The 14889-nt window shown below is 62.0% G+C and overlaps 2 protein-coding genes across 4 annotated transcripts in view; one reads left to right on the top strand and one right to left on the bottom strand.

The window, feature by feature from the left end:
• Positions 1-423: 423 nt before the first annotated feature.
• On the top strand, positions 424-11738 carry CCDC92 (coiled-coil domain containing 92). Of its 3 annotated transcripts, none has more exons than XM_070399856.1 (4): positions 424-691; positions 9109-9254; positions 9758-9799; positions 10521-11738. In XM_070399856.1, exons 2-4 carry the CDS (start codon positions 9125-9127, stop codon positions 11267-11269), a joined length of 921 nt encoding a protein of 306 aa, XP_070255957.1. In that variant the 5' UTR covers positions 424-691; positions 9109-9124; the 3' UTR covers positions 11270-11738. The 3 variants fall into 3 exon arrangements, with proteins under 3 accessions (XP_070255957.1, XP_070255955.1, XP_070255956.1); XM_070399854.1 differs by having other exon boundaries at positions 449-674; XM_070399855.1 differs by lacking the exon at positions 424-691 and adding an exon at positions 3141-4702.
• Positions 11739-12127: 389 nt separating this feature from the next.
• The window catches only part of DNAH10 (dynein axonemal heavy chain 10), a 63273-nt gene continuing 60511 nt past the window's right edge, over positions 12128-14889 (bottom strand). Inside the window, exons 77-79 of the mRNA XM_070399638.1 lie at positions 13801-13981; positions 13145-13290; positions 12128-12703 (exon numbers count right to left, since the gene is read on the bottom strand). Coding sequence (XP_070255739.1) covers positions 12557-12703; positions 13145-13290; positions 13801-13981 — 474 coding nt within the window. The 3' untranslated portion in view covers positions 12128-12556. The remainder of the gene's footprint in view (positions 12704-13144; positions 13291-13800; positions 13982-14889) is intronic.

The raw sequence follows: 14889 nt of genomic DNA, 5'->3' as shown, positions 1-14889 counted from the left end.
GCGCCGCACGCATGCGCAACGCCGGCCGGCGCCCCTGCCCCCCGCGCCCGCCCCCGCCCCGCGCCGGCCCGCGCGCCCTCCCCCCAATCCCAGGCGGGTCCTGGGGACCCCCCCCCAAAACCTCCCCCCGAACCCGACCGGCGCGCGCGCTCCCGCTCGCCGCCTCGCTCCTCCCCCCGCCCCGCCCGGCCCGGCCCGCGTTACCCGGGGCAACCGCAGTGCGGCCGCACCTGAGCTGTGCGCCTGCGTCCCACCGGCCGGGCCCCCTCCGCTCCGGGCGGTCCCCCCGCGCCGCCGCGGCTGCGGGACGGGCGCGTCACCCCCGCCCTGCCCAGTGAGTATCGACCGCCCGCCGCCGCCCCGCCCCGCACACACAGACCCGCCGGCGCCTCGGCCGCCCGCCCCGTCAGCGCGGCCGCCCCCGCCGCCCCGGCCGCTCCCGGCGTGCCCCGCGGCGGCGCTCGGGGGTGGGGGGAGCCGGCGAGATGCGCCGGGCGGGCGGCGCCCACTGACCTCCCTGGGCGGCTCGGCGGGGCAGGGCCGGAGCCCGCAGCCCGGAGCCAGCCCCGCCCGCCGCCCCGCCCCGCCCATGGGCCGCCGGCCCCCGCCGCCCGCCCCGAGGACCGCGCCGAGGCGGGGAGCCGCCTGAAGGACCGCGCCGGCCGCGCCCGCAGGTGAGGCGGGGCCCGAGGTGAGCCCGAGTCCAGCCCCGCTCACCTGGCGGCTCTGCGGGCGGCGGGGGCACCTGTCGGGACGGGAATTCATGGCGAGGATTTTTCAGCCCTCGCTGCAGCGGGAGGGGGCCCCGTCCCAGCCGCAGGGTTCGGGGCGGGGGGAGGGTGTCCCCCTGCGGGAACCGCTCGGGAGCGGCGTGGGCGGACGGTGCGGGACCCCCCGCCCGCCCGCAGGCCTTGCAGCCGGTTCGGCTCCCGTCCAGGCTGCGCACCGTCCGCTCCGCCGGCGCTGGGGCGGGGCGGGTGGCCAGGCCGGGGAGGGGGGGCCCGTCGAGTGGGGATCCGCATTGCAGGGGCGCCCGGGCCGGCCTGCTTGTCGGGTTGGCTGGGGGGGTCTGAGTCCACATCGCATTTCCCAGGCGTCCTCCGCCCCGGGGCGTTAGGGACCTTCCCGGCGCGGCCGCGCGGTCCCCGGGGCCTTGGCGTAAGGGCTCTACCTGCCGGCCCGACGCCGGCGGGGGCTCAGTTTCCCCGAAATGGGGCGCAGGCCCGGCCGCCGAGCTCCGGGGCGGCCCTTGCGCTGCTCACCTCCCGGGCCTGTTTGGTTCCCAGCGTTGGTGGTGAGCGGGTGGCCTGTTCCAGGTGTCACAGCAACATCACAAGCTGCCAGGCGGTCACCCTTCATGGGGGGGGGGGGGGGGGGGGGGTTCCAGAAACCGACCTGGGAGACAGTGGGGAAGCCGGAATCGTCGGGTTTCTAAGACTTTTAAGTTCAAATTTCACTTGAAGAGCACTGCTACTGTTGTAGTAAATGATTTTTTTTTTTTTTGCACAGTCAAGAATTCGCCTGCATTGTTGCCATTGAATTGTAGGGAAAAAGATGTTTACATTTAAAGTGATGTTTGCTTTTACTTCCAAAGATGTGTTTGAATTTCTATCTCTCTTTTGGCTAAATGTTCATCTTATGTGAAATTTTTTAAAAAATATATATATTTTATTGATTTTTTACAGAGAGGAAGAGAGAGGGATAGAGAGTTAGAGACATCGATGAGAGAGAAACATTGATCAGCTGCCTCCTGCACACCCCCTACTGGGGATGTGCCCGCAACCAAGGTACATGCCCTTGACCGGAATCGAACCTGGGACTCTTCAGTCCGCAGGCTGACGCTCTATCCACTGAGCCAAACCGGTTAGGGCTTATGTGAAATTTTCTTGATAGAAGGCTTTAAGACTTGTGATGGGTACATATGTGTATATGTGTTTGCATATACATCCACACTGCTGAAAAGCCTTAACATACAGTCACGTTTATTACTCCTGTGCACCATGTTGTAATTACCCAGCAAATTTAGTTTAGTTCTACTTAAAACCTACAGTGCAGAACAGTGATCAGATTTTTACTATAGCACATGTTAAATACATCAATCTAACCAATAAGTTTCTTAGAAATGAGGTATTTTTTATTGTTAATTCCTTTTTTTAAAGAAAAAAATAATTCTTTTACTTAGGACAGAAGGTCATCCATTTGGGTCCTTAACTCCTCCGCCTGTTATGTGTTGGTTAAAAATCATTCTGTCTCCATCAGTACTTACTTGCTGGAGTGTGTTTGCAACGGCACTGATGCTGCCAACAGTGTCGGTGCATGAAGTAGTTGTTTTTACGTTATAAAGCAGTTTCTCACATTTCTGGCCAGAAAGGACACGGGCCTTTTCCTCCTTTCTGGAACAAGGTCAGCTGCGAGAAGTCCCCACTGCCCAGGGGACGCCCACGATTGCTGAGATACGATTATCTGCCAACTGGAGTAGCTCCCAAGGGCAGCCAGCCTCTCGGTGCCAGAGCGTCCAGACAGTCAGGTAGACACCAATGCTCACATCTCCAGCTTCCACGTTAAACCGGCCTAAACCGGCCGGAAGGTTTGAGCAGGGGAGTGGATGTGTCCCAGCTGCCTCCAGGTGTTCAGGGTCCGAGTGAGCAAAGAGATTGCGTGGAGTTAGAGCGATTTCTGAGGACAGAGGAGGGAACATTGTGGCCTTACAGGAAGACAGACTTCACTTTGGCATAAAAGCACAAGCCGCCTCCGCCGAGCGCCTCCAGCCCCAGGAGGAAGGGCTGCTCTCCCCGGCGGAGGCTGCAGATCAGCTCTCCCCGCTGGGCAGGAATGGCTGCGGGAGGCATCACCCCGCCGCACTGGGAGAGGCCTCCGGGCGCCTGGGAGTCCCCACGGGGCCGGACTGGAGGGCATTGTGGTTCTTTTTCATTTCCTACCCTGCGGGCTTCCACAGTCGTGGGCACAGCGCCCCTCAGGCACCCACCCGCACCCTGGGCAGAGGCCAGCCTGGGGCGAGAGGATCCTAAGCCCACTTTGCATTTGTATGGGGCCTTGTCGGTCACAGTCTCCCGCAGCAATGTTTTGCTTAAAAAGGCTTTTTAACTACACGTGATTTGTATTTCTTCCTGCGGCTTTTGTTTTCTATAATAAACGTCTAATCAGAAGGAAAATTACCCTTTGCTATGGAAGCACATGGGAGTCTTTTAAAAGCTCTTCTTAAGAACAGGATGATGTCAGTCCTTTTGAGAGTCAGCAGGTCGCGGAGGTGAATAGATTGTTTTTCTCAGCTGAAGTTATTTTTTGAAAGACGCCGATTAAGGGCTGGCTCTTGTGCTCGCTCTGCATTTTAGCTTCTGTGTGTTTCATCCCTGAAACCTGACCCAGGCTGCAGAGCAGCGCCCAGGCCCGCCCGCCCACAGGAAGTGCACTGGGCCCTTTGCAGGACGTCTGTGCTGGCAGCTGAAGGTAAAACCACGCCGTGACCCCCAGAGCCAGCCGAACAGCAGCATGGGGAACACACATCGGCCTCTGCACACTCCACGGCCAGCAAGAAGACCCCGAGACCCTCCTGCCCATGATGACAACCGGGAGGAAAAACCAGTCCCCCGCTCCCCACTGACCAAGAGCCCTCACCGGAGTTCGACCCACCAGAAGGATTTGGACTTCACGTGGAGAAGCCGGGCCCTCTGAACCGGATGCCTACGCTCCCAGCAACGGGTTCATCGGGGGCGTATTAGAAGCATCTCAATAAAAGTGGCCCTGGAAGAGTGTGTCGCGGACGGAGGATTATCAGTCATCCCGTTGCGGGAGGCTGAGACCACATACGAGACAGCAGTGCCCATGCAGAGCGGCGACCGCGCAGGCAGAGGCGTAAGGAAAAGGCGGGGTTGCATCCCGCTCTTTGGAAAACCCCGCGTGTAAAGTACAGCTCCCGTTCCCTCTGCCCCGTTTCTCCTGCTCTCCTCCCACGTCTGCGGTGCGTTTGTCCTTGTCGAGTTGTTTTCGGTTCTTTGTGCTGGGCTCATGTCTAACGGCTCCTGTACCTGAGATGACGGCCCAAGTCTGGTTGCCACGGCAAACTCTAAAACGGCACCCCCAGCCCAGCCGTGTGCTCAGTGGTTGAGCATCGACCATGAACCAAAGGTCAGTGGCTTGATCCCTGGTCAGGGCACGTGCCCGGGTTGCCAGCTCGATCCCCAGTAGGGGACATGCAGGAGGCAGCTGATGGATGTTTCTATCTTCCTCTCTCTCTCAAATCAATAGAAACATTTTTAAAACCCCCACACACAGAGCACCTGCGCACCTGGCGTCCCTCCCGTCTTCGTCCGGACCTCAGCCGCCTCGCTCCTTCTGAACAGCAGGCCTTCTTACCCGGGTTTTGTGGGAGTTGTTCTCCTCCCCTGGTACTTCGTGTGCGATTCACTGAAGAACGAGAATGGGGGGTTCTGGGAGTTCTCTCCCTCCCTGACATCACAAAGAACCAGTGAGTGGAGAGAACCTCAGGGGAGTCGGGCTGAAATGTCACCTGGAAAACGTGCCTGACTCACCCCTCACGGCACAGGAAGTCACGGAGGACACGGAAGCAGGTGACTCATCCCTGCCGGGACTGTCGGCCGCTGATGGCAGGTCCGAGGGGCCCCCAGCCGTAGGTGGACATGCTGACGCCGTCCGAGCACAGTTCTAGGAAATGACCATCTAGGTAAATGCCTCTTCACAGAATGGGCTCATCTTTAAAGTGTTGGTCCGCAAGCTGCTGTCCCGTGGAAATAAATGCCCAGTAGAAACAGCGTGAGGTGCCCCTCGGTATGCAGTTACCAAGTTAAATGGCCGTGGAGTTGGTCTGGGTGGGCTGCTGGTGGGCAGTCATTTCGGAGATCTCTCCTGCCCCCGTTTAACTCCTGAAGGAACGAGGGTGGGCCCTTTGTCGCCAGCCTGTGGGAGGCGGCGACTTCTCCCTGCCGCCTGCCTTGCTGAGTTGCGGTGCTGCCCACGGGGCCGGGGGGCCTGGCAGAGCGCCTCCAGATCCGTCACAGGGAGGAACCCTTTACACTGTGATGCCCCTCATGTCCGACCCCACGGAGGGTCATGTGAACGTGTCCTGTGGGTGCGTGACACAACCCGCCGTGTTCGGTTTCCTGAGTGATAGAGGGGAGGGTGGCTGACCCACAGCAGACAGCGCTTCCGCTGAGAGTGCGTTTCTCCCCGGAAACCGCGACTACAAGGCCCGTGACCTGGAGAAAAGCAGTTGAAATGGCTCATCCGTGCGGCAAGCCATAGAGAGAGAGATCTGTACAGCACCGGACATGTTTCCTCGGCCTCGGGAATACAGCGCAGATGGCGATCATGGGGGCTGAGACCGACGGCACGTCTGTGTGTCGTCAGTGTGATGAGGCAGGTGTGTGGGTCGCTGTCTTAGTTATCAACCAGGAGACATGGGCGCCCGCAGCGATCCCCGTCAGGTGCCCACGGAGGCCCCGCTCGGGCAGGACCTGCCCCCCCTTCAGAGGGAAGTGCCCCCGGGGCGCCGTGCACACGCAGAGCTGTGAGGTGACGGTGCAGAGCGACTTCCTGAACCACCAGCTGTGAGAAGCTCACAAGTGGCATCGCTATCTAGTTGAAACGCCTCCAGCTCTAGCTCATGAAATGAGGCTACTGGGGCAGGAGGGGGACAGGGAAGGGGAAGGGCCGAGCAGAGCCCCGCACCCACCGGCCACTTGGCCTCCTTGTCTAGAGGGGCCTCTGAGCCTTTCTGAACCAGCACGTGCGGCGCTGACTCTACTGGTGGGGAGATGGGGTGCTGGCACTCTTGCCTCGGGCGGGGGGTCTGCCATGGGGTGTGGGCCTCAGTCTGTTATGTCACCCGGTTTTCCAGGAGGCCCAGGGCATCCCCAGTTGTACCATGTGCCTCAGACCAGGGGCTCCTGCCTCTGCCCCCTGGGCCCACACAGCCCCTGAGCGACGCTTAGACGACCTGGAACAGACCTCCTCCTCCCTGGACACAGTCACCTGGACTCAGCCCCTGCCCAGCGCGCAGACACTTCATGGCTTTTAAGCAGAAGCCAAGTGGAAGCTCTGAGAGGCTGAGCTGACGGGTCAGTGAAGCCATCACGCAGGCCTCCAGGGGCTGCGCTTCCCAGCCGGCTGCATCTCGCGTTTCCCTGTCTAATTGCCAGGCCCTCATCACAGCGACTGCAGCCCGGCGCCGGTGGGTGCGCTTCCCGAAGGAATCGCTGTCGGCTCCAGAGAGCTGTGCTGGGCCTTGTTTTCACGATGGGCAACGTCAGAGAATCACGGGACGTGTAATGCGTCCGGGCGGGTTCCCCACTGCGTCATGGTTGTTTCCCGCGTATCTTGGGGATGCTACCTGGTGGCTTCTGTAACAGCTGCCTTCCTGTTCACTCCTGGCTAAACTAGTCACGATCCAGCCCTCCAAGGCTGCCCCAACCTGTCATTCAAACCGATGAGGCCGCTTGCTAGTGGGGAGTTAGTGCTGATCTGTTCTGAGAGAAATCACTTTATGATTCTTTCCTGACTATAAAGTAATACAGGTCCCACATTGCAGAAGCGTTAGGTCACACCAAAATAGAATTCTTAAAAAGTAAAAATCACCCGCAATTCACCTCGAGAGCAACCTTTTAACGCTTTGTTGTAGACCCTTCTAGATTTAAAAAATCTACTTAAATGTACACAAACGTGCCCTCCCGCCTCGTGGTGGTGCGCGGTTTTCACCAAAACGCCCTGTGGGGTCTGCTGAACGCGTCAGCTTTCCTGAAGCAACGCCCTTCTTCCCGGTGCCACGGCCACCGAGGACCCTCGATAACGTAGGTGAATTTCTCAGATGGTGTGCGGAGAAGCCGCCGGTCCCTACCCTTTACACCGCTGCTCCAACCCGATGCGGTGAACTCGGGATAGTAACTGCCCCTCCTGAGAGCGGGCACCTGGACTTGGCGTTATGGCCTCGTTAGCCTGGGACCGCGGTGAGCTCCCTCTCAAGTCCTGTGGGTTGTTTCAGGTAAGAATCTTAGCAGGTTTCGCCGTCCCTTCGGGCGCCGCCCTGCGCGGCTCCTCCCAGTGGACGAGGAGAGCAGGGCCGGCAGAGGACCCTTCCCTTTGCTGTGAGGTTTCCCTCCGAAGAGTGACGGGAATGACTGCTAGTTCATGTCCACTTAGAGGCGCTCGGGGAGTGCCCTGGAGTCTGCCGAGGGGGTGTTCATGGAACTGGTGACCACTCGTCACATAAGAGTAACCCTGGCTAACGCTTACCTCGCACTTACTACCGCCAGGCGCCATCAGGACCGCCCTGAGCACTCGAAGTCGTCCTGTGAGCTGCAGAGCATGACTTGGGGTTTAGCCCAAGCACAGCCCAGCACCCCAAGCGCCTCCCTCCTGCTCCGTCACCCACTGTGTTGAGAAATCACCTTTGCGCCTCTGTTTCTCACCCACCCTGACGTAGAGGTGTTGCATAGCTGGTGCGAAGGCGTCCTCCATGCCCGGCATTTTTGCTTGGAAACCGTCTCCCTGCTAGGAATCGCCTCTTCTTACACCCCATTCCACACCCCCCGACCAGACTTTCCTTTCCCGATGGCAGTGTTTCAGCCGTCGGCGGGCACGGGGTTCCCACGGGAAGTCACGGGGTCTGTGTGCAGGCTGCTGAGAGCCGGCGGGTCCTGCTGGGCCGGACCTCGCAGGGGCGCCAAGGCCCGCAGGCTCTTGCCATGCGGAGCGTTCACGCACGGGAGCCCCTAAAGTGAATGGTCATGTCTTATTCATGACCAGGATCTAAAATAGCTGCTTAGAGCTCATTCGCGGCCACTGCGCGGTTTCCTCCGATGCTGAAGTTACTGCCCTGCTCCCACGGCTCTGGGGAGCTAACGGAGCAGCTGCGTTGGATCGGAACAGACATTTCCCGTCTTCAGGGGCGAAGGCCCTTCCCAGCAAAGCCACTCCGTTCCCTTCCGTCTAGAAACGTGGCCCAGAGGTTCTCTGAACTGTCACTCCGGCCATCCCAAAGCTGGGTGAGCTCCTGCCCCGATGGGGACGCTGCAGCTTCTGACTGATGGGTGTAGCCCTCGGGAGCAGCCCACGAGGAAGCCGCTGAGTGAGGCTCGGGCAGGGAGAAGGGCACTCCATGGGGCCGGGGCTGGGGCTGGGGGCCGGCTTGCCAAGAGCATTCAGACAGAGGGACCAAGGGGTGCAGACGCCACATGGGGAGGGTGTGGCAGGGGCCAAGGAGGAGGGGACGGAGGGTTGATGGAGCACACGGGCCAGGAGGAGGCCCGAGGCAGAGAGGGCCCCTGGGAACGCGGGACCCAACCCCAGGAGCGCCAGGGCCGCCGCACCAGAGCTCTGTCTGCAGGTGAACGTGCCGTTCCCGTGCGTCCTGTGTGCTGTGCGCAGGGCGCCTTCGAGGAGATGGGGCAGCCTGGGGGACAAAGGCCCTTGGGCACTGAAGGCCCGTGGGCCCTGGTGCCACCCCCCAGCCACAGGCCAGCCCTGGCCTCCTGTGCCGCCCGCAGGGATCCCTGAGGCGGGCTTCCTCTGCCTGGGCTCTGACGCAGCCGCTGGGGAACGCAGCCCACGGCTCTGCACCCACAGGATCGCTCTCAGAAGCTGGTCCGTGTTCCGTCCCGGCACAGCGAGGGCAGGCAGGGCATCCTGGGTTGCCCAGCAGCTCTGCCAGAGCCTTGCTCCAGTTACAGTCAAGGCCGAGTCCTGGCCTGAGCCAGCGGCTGGTCCCTGATGTCGCAGCCACGGCGGGCTGGGTGGGGCGGGCAGGGCTTGGGGGCAGACGCCAGGCTCCTGCAGTCACCACGGGGCCCTGTGAGATGCTCCTCGGGACGTTCTCAGGAAGGACTGGGGGCTCAGCTCTGAAATCGGGGGCTTCCCTCGAGTCCTCGCTTCGGTCAGGGCTGGACACCATTTCGTGTGCTCGCCGTGTCCCTGGCGCCGTGTCCCTGGCGCCGTGTCCCTGGGGAGGCCGTGGGTGTCACTTGAGCAGGGCTCTCGGGAGGCCTCTGGTCACGTCTGTGGGAGCCAGGTGGCCCGCGGAGAGGCTGGGGTTTGGAGTCGGAGCCGCTGCCCGAGACCCCGCTCTGTTCCCCGCAGGTCACCGCGTGTCAGCATGGCGGCCGCAAACCTGGAGAACCAGCTGCAGAGCGCGCAGAAGAACCTGCTGTTCCTGCAGCGGGAGCACGCGGGCACGCTCAAGGGCCTGCACGCCGAGATCCGGCGGCTGCAGCAGCACTGCACAGGTGCCCGCCCGGGGGAGGGAAGGGCAGGGAAGCTTTGGGCGGGCTGGCTCGCCAGGCAGTGAGGGGTTCCTCTCTGATGGGGTGATCCATCACCGGGAGACCACGGACTTGTGCCAGAGGAGAGCGGGGCAGCCAGTCCCGGGCGCACCGCGAACCCATGGGTCCAAGTGCAGAGGTCAGGACTGGCAATGCAGTTGGGGACCGATGACCAAAGCGTCACGTAGCAGAGCCAGCTGCTGGCAGAATGTGGGGGGTGGGATGTGTTTTAGGGGAGAGCGGGTTCCCTCTGGACCCTGAGAAGGGCAGTGGCCACTGGTAGCTTCTGCCGCTGTCACGCTTGCCCCTAACCCTGACCTGCCTGGGGGAGGGGGGGGAGGGGGGGAGGGGGGGGAGGGGGGGAGGGGGGGACTCCCGGCTGGTGGCTTGGTTTCAGGGCTGAGCAGGCCTGGGCAGGGCAGTGCGCTATGACCACACAGAACCAATGCCTGTGGCTTCCTTTTCAGATTTAACGTACGAGCTGACACTCAAAAGCTCAGAACAGACAGGTAAGAACTGCCTCCGGAGGGGCGATGGCGCCCGGCTCCCGCGGGGAAGACTTGCATGTGGCCAGAGCGCTGGGCGGGGACCCCGCTGTTCCCAGGGCAGCGGCAGGAGGAATGACGCTTATGTTTGGGGGGCCTCTTCACACCTCTCCGGACTTCCTGATTTTTATAGTGAATACAGTCCCTTCTATAAGGGACGTGACTTAAACCAGGAGGAGGATGCGGTGTAGGGCAGCCCGGGGCCCAGGGAGGGGGACTGAGTACTAGGTAGCCCCAAACGTGGCGGAGGGCCTTCCTTAGACGCCAGAGTCCTCGGGGTCCCCAGAGAGCATCAGCCGGGTGGCCGCCAGGGCAGGAGAGGGGGCCTGCTCCCAGCACGGGGTGGGGACTTAGCAGAGTCCAGAAGCCCTTTCTAAGTAGCCTGTTTGTACGGCGGATACAGTCCAGTGCGCCCGCTCCTTGTCGGAGTCACGGGTCTCGTCCACGAGGCTCGGCGCTCGCCAGGCCCTGAGCCTGGGTTTGTATTTCCGTCTCCCGTGTGCGCCTTTCAGGAGCCGACGCTCTGAGACTGGCTGTCCGGCCTCAGCGGCTGGTAAACTTGGAGGCTTCTTTTATACAATAAACAGGCCAAGAGCTGGCAGGACCTCGGGCACCGGCCCCGGCCCTGTGGGGGTCCGCAGCCGTCCCCGTGGCGGGCTCTCACCGGCTGTGCCTGTGCCTGCAGGGGACGGACGCAGCAGCAGCGACCTGCAGAGACGCTGCGAGGACCTGGAGGCGCAGCTGAGGGCGAAGGAGCAGGAGCACGAGGAGCTGCTGCGCGAGCTGGAGCAGAGGAACGCGGCCATCGCGGTGCTGGAGACCACCGTGCGGGAGCGGGAGAAGCGGTACCTGGAGGAGCTCAAGCTCAAGAGCCACAAGCTGAACATGCTGTCGGCGGAGCTGGAGCAGCGCGCGGGCACCATCGCCTACCTGACCGCGCAGCTGCACGCCACCCAGCGGAAGCTGCTCAGCTCCAGCGGGACCTCGGACGGCAGCCCCGGCGGGAGCCCCGTGCTGGCCGGTTACAGGCCTGCGCCCCCCAGGGACAAGCTGCCCGAGACGCCCCGCCGCCGCATGAAAAAGAGCCTCTCCGCCCCCCTGCACCCCGAATTCGATGAGGTCTACAGATTTGGGGCCGAGAGCCGGAAACTCCTTTTGCGGGAACCGGTGGATGCCATGCCCGACCCCACCCCGTTCCTGCTGGCCAGGGAGTCGGCCGAGGTCCACCTCATCAAGGAGAGGCCCCTGGTCATCCCCCCCATCGCTTCCGACCGCAGCTCCGGCGAGAAGCACAAGGTCCACGTGGGCGTGGCCCACCGCATCCACCACGCGGTCCCGCCGCAGGCGCAGCCCGAGGTGGAGACGCTGGCGGTGGACCAGGTGCGCGGGGGCGCGGGCGTCAGGAAGAACTCGGGGACGGACAGAACTGTGTGAGGCTGCCCTGCCCGCCGCTGTCCACACTGTGATCACCGCTGCGGAACTCCACCACGCCGTTTGTTTAGTTTCCAAGCATGCCACACTCAGACCCGCCACCGTTCCCCTCCCACCCCCCGTCTCTCACCCACGTGCTCGTGTCCCGCTGCAGCTCCTGTAGCAGCTGTGCCCCGCGCCTGTGCCGCATGGCCTGCTTCCCGCACACCCGTGTCCCGGCGCGTGGACAGCGGCCCGCAGGCTGCATGCTGCTCAGTGTCAACGTGGTCAGATAGCCACTCCCATGGAGACCCCTCACCTCCTGACAGGCCTTTCCCGGCGGCCCTGGCGGCAGGTGTATGTGTATGTCACGGGAACTAAATAAGATGACGTTGCTTCTCATATCACCGCAACCTGAATGTGTGTTCATATTTTTTGTTAAGTTTTAGCCGAAATGTTCAAGATCCCAACAAACTTTATTTTCTAAACCTGCCTCCTCTCTGTTTTGTGTCTTTTATTGAAGCAGCGAGGGAAGGAGGCGGCCGGGAGGGAGACGGCGGGGCCTCCTGTAACTGCTGTGTTCTCGCCCAGACAGCGGCCTCACCCAGGGACGCGGCCCGTGGGGAGTGCGGGGGGGTCACTTCTGAAAAGAGGAGTCCCTGTTGTCTCCCGCTGCCCAGAGCTACCCCGCGGAAGGAAGGGACTGGCAAAAGCGACTTGAGGCTGAGGCTGGCCGCCCTGGTGCACCGAGTGCTCGCCTGCCCCCCTCACAGTGAGGCCTCCTCACCTCGGCCGGCCGGCCGGGCCCCAGGCTGGCCCCACGGTGCCATCCTGGAGGTGGCCATTGTGCACCCAACCCACAGACCCAGGAGGGTGGTGGGGGCTCACGCAGGAATGAAACACCGAGCTCACAGCATTGCACACGCGGGAGGCAGAGGGCTCCGGGAGGGGAGGGGCGGCTGCGGGGCCCTGGCCCAGGGGAGGGGCTCTGCCTGACGGGCCGCAGCCTGGCCGTCTGCCCCCGGAGGCGTCTCCGGAGATGCACATGAGGGTCCTCCCTGTGCCAGGGACACGCCAGGCCCTTTGGCTTAATCAAGTGTTTCCTCTGAGAAGGAAAAGAAACCCTCAACATCTTCACACGCTGTCCTTCAGAATTTACTTAACTCCTTAAAAAAGCTTCAAAAACAAAGCCGTGCAGCTGAATTTTATGGGAAGAGAGGAAAATGGCTGATTTCAAGTGAAAGGAAACCCCCATTGCTGCCTCTCGAGAAGCCCCCAAACGAGAGTGGACTGAGAGCCCCTCCACCGGGGTCAGTCGGAGTTCAGGGTGAGGCACACGCCCTGCAGCACCCAGTGGGAGATGTGCCTCGTGGTGAAGAGGTCGGCCTCGAAGACCAGGCCCACGCCCATGGCGTTCCTCCTGGTGGAGGTGGTGTAGACGGGCGTCCGGAAGGTGTTCTGCAAAGGAGAGGCATGCGGGGTGGGGGGTGCCGGGGGTGGGGGGAGCCCATCACGGGGGGGGTGGGTGGCAGGGGGGCCTCGGGGCTCTGCAGTGGGCCCTCCTGCGAGACGCATCTAAGCCAGCACGTGGCCAGGCTTTGAGGGCGGTCCTGCCCTAGCTTAGCCCTAGCTTAACGTGGACACGCGTGTTGGGAGGAGACCTGGGCCGGCGAAGCTGGACTGACCCAGCACTGCCGCAGACTCTCCGGGAGCCCGCAGTCCCTCCTGAGGCCCTGCCCCACCCAAGTCTGCGTGCACGCATGTGCTCACGTGCATTTTCCTCGGCAGTGGCTCCACGCGGGTGTCATGCCTCACGGGCTTCCCTCCCAGGAAAGGGTGGGCTGCCTGGCCTGTGCCTGCAGCCGGGGGTGGGGGCGGGGGGTGCGGGCGGCCGCCCACCTGCAGTTTGAGGCGGTGGGCCTCGATGGGGATGATCTTGAGGATGGGCAGGTCCACCACCAGCACCTTGGGCTTGCTCTTGACCAGACAGCCTCTCTCTAGGTCCCAGTCCGCGCCTTCCAGGTACAGTCCTGACACAAAGCACCCTAGGGAGCCAGGAAGGGACCGTTCAGCGGAGGCACAGGCGTGTGCGTCGCACAAACTGGGAGCGTGCCCGAGCCTTCACCACGAGTCCCCTCGGAGCTGAGGGAAACGCCCTGACGCAGACACAGGGCCCGGAGGGAGACAGCGGGGCCAGCTGCACCGCAGGCCGGGACCCGTGTCGGAGGCAGGCGACGCCCAGCCCAATGGGATGGTCCCATCTAGCCCATCGGCTCTGGCTCCCGGGCCTGGCCCTCAGGGTTTGCGGGGAGGCCACTGGGTGCCCCGTCCTCTGAAAGGCCTGACCCTGACTGGGGAGTCCACGCCGCACAGAAGGAAAGGTGAGCGCGTCCAGGTCTCCCCGACATCACCCAGCACTCGACAGAGACCCTGGCGGAGAAGCAATGTGCCCCGGGCGTGTCCCCCCATGGCCTGGCCCGCTGTTCCTCCCTCAGAACCGGGGGCGGCGCCGGGCAGGGACCCCACAGAGGCTGTGGTCCACAGGGCTGCTGCACCTTGTCCTGCCCGCTCAGTCACTTCGTCTGCGTCCTGGAACTTGGTCACCTGCGTGAACAGGGTGGAGCGGTCCAGGGGCCAGCCGTTCCGCCGGCAGGTGGCCTGCACCAGGGCCGTGAGGTAGGACTCCGGGACGTGCAGCCCCGAGAGCCACATCACGTTGGGCTCGCTTTCCACGACCTGCCGAGCAGAGGGGCAGCTGCGTCAGATGTTGGTCAAAGCGGACGGACCCTGCGCTCACGGTAAAGACACCGTTCCCGCTGGGGCCGGAAGATGGTGATAGGACCCTGGCAGCCCGTTCGGGAAAAGCAAGCTGCACCGCCGAATGCAGAGGAAGCAAAGATTCAGAAATCCTATATAATAAAGCACTAATATGCTAATTAGACCTAACAGCAGAATGACCATCCGGACGACCGTCCAGACGACCTTCCGGATGAAGCCGGGGCTGCGAGGGCCGGCCGAGGCAGCCGGGCTGAGCCCCTTGCACAAATTTCATGCATCGGGCCTCCAGTAAAACAGTAAGACCACAGAAGTGCAGGTCTTCTCCAGGGAGTGTGTCATCCTCGGAGTAAAGGACACAAACCTGGAGCCAGAAGGACAAGACCGACCTATCTGACGCCACAGAAATGCAGAGCTGTCCTCTGGGAAGAAACACCACGAGCCAAAGCCTGAGGACACCTGGCAGGCGAAGGCCCGTTTCCTTGATGTGCTAAGAACTCTTACAAATCGACTTCCAAAGATGGAGAATTGGATAAAAGTGAAACCAAATACATAAAACAATTCACAGTCCTGGCTGGTTTGGCTCAGTGGATAGAGCCTGTGAACTGAAGGGTCCCGGGTTCGATTCCTGGTCAGGGCACATGCCCGGTTTGCAGGCTCGATCCCTAGTGGGGGTTGCACAGGAGGCAGCCGATCCATGATTCTCTCTCATCATTGATGTTTCTCTCTCTCTCTCCCTCTCCCTTCCTCTCTGAAGTCAATAAAAAAATATTTTTTAAAAAGGCAATTTCACAGAAGAAGTACCACAAACTGTGAGATATACCCAGCTTCCCCTAACCAAAGACACGCACATCCGGACAATCACGTCA

The sequence above is a fragment of the Myotis yumanensis genome, unplaced genomic scaffold (assembly GCF_028538775.1).
Source record: "Myotis yumanensis isolate MYYU_CA2020_CCGP unplaced genomic scaffold, mMyoYum1.0.hap1 SCAF_19, whole genome shotgun sequence".
Taxonomy (NCBI): Eukaryota; Metazoa; Chordata; class Mammalia; order Chiroptera; family Vespertilionidae; genus Myotis; species Myotis yumanensis.
This window is presented reverse-complemented; position numbering and strand designations above follow the sequence as displayed.

Coding starts and splice junctions, on each gene's coding strand:
- CCDC92 (XM_070399856.1), top strand. CDS start 9,125: ATGGCGGCCGCAAACCTGGAGAACCAGCTGCAGAGCGCGCAGAAGAAC. Junction 9,255..9,757: donor GCTGCAGCAGCACTGCACAG/GTGCCCGCCCGG, acceptor CTTCCTTTTCAG/ATTTAACGTACGAGCTGACA. Junction 9,800..10,520: donor CAAAAGCTCAGAACAGACAG/GTAAGAACTGCC, acceptor CTGTGCCTGCAG/GGGACGGACGCAGCAGCAGC.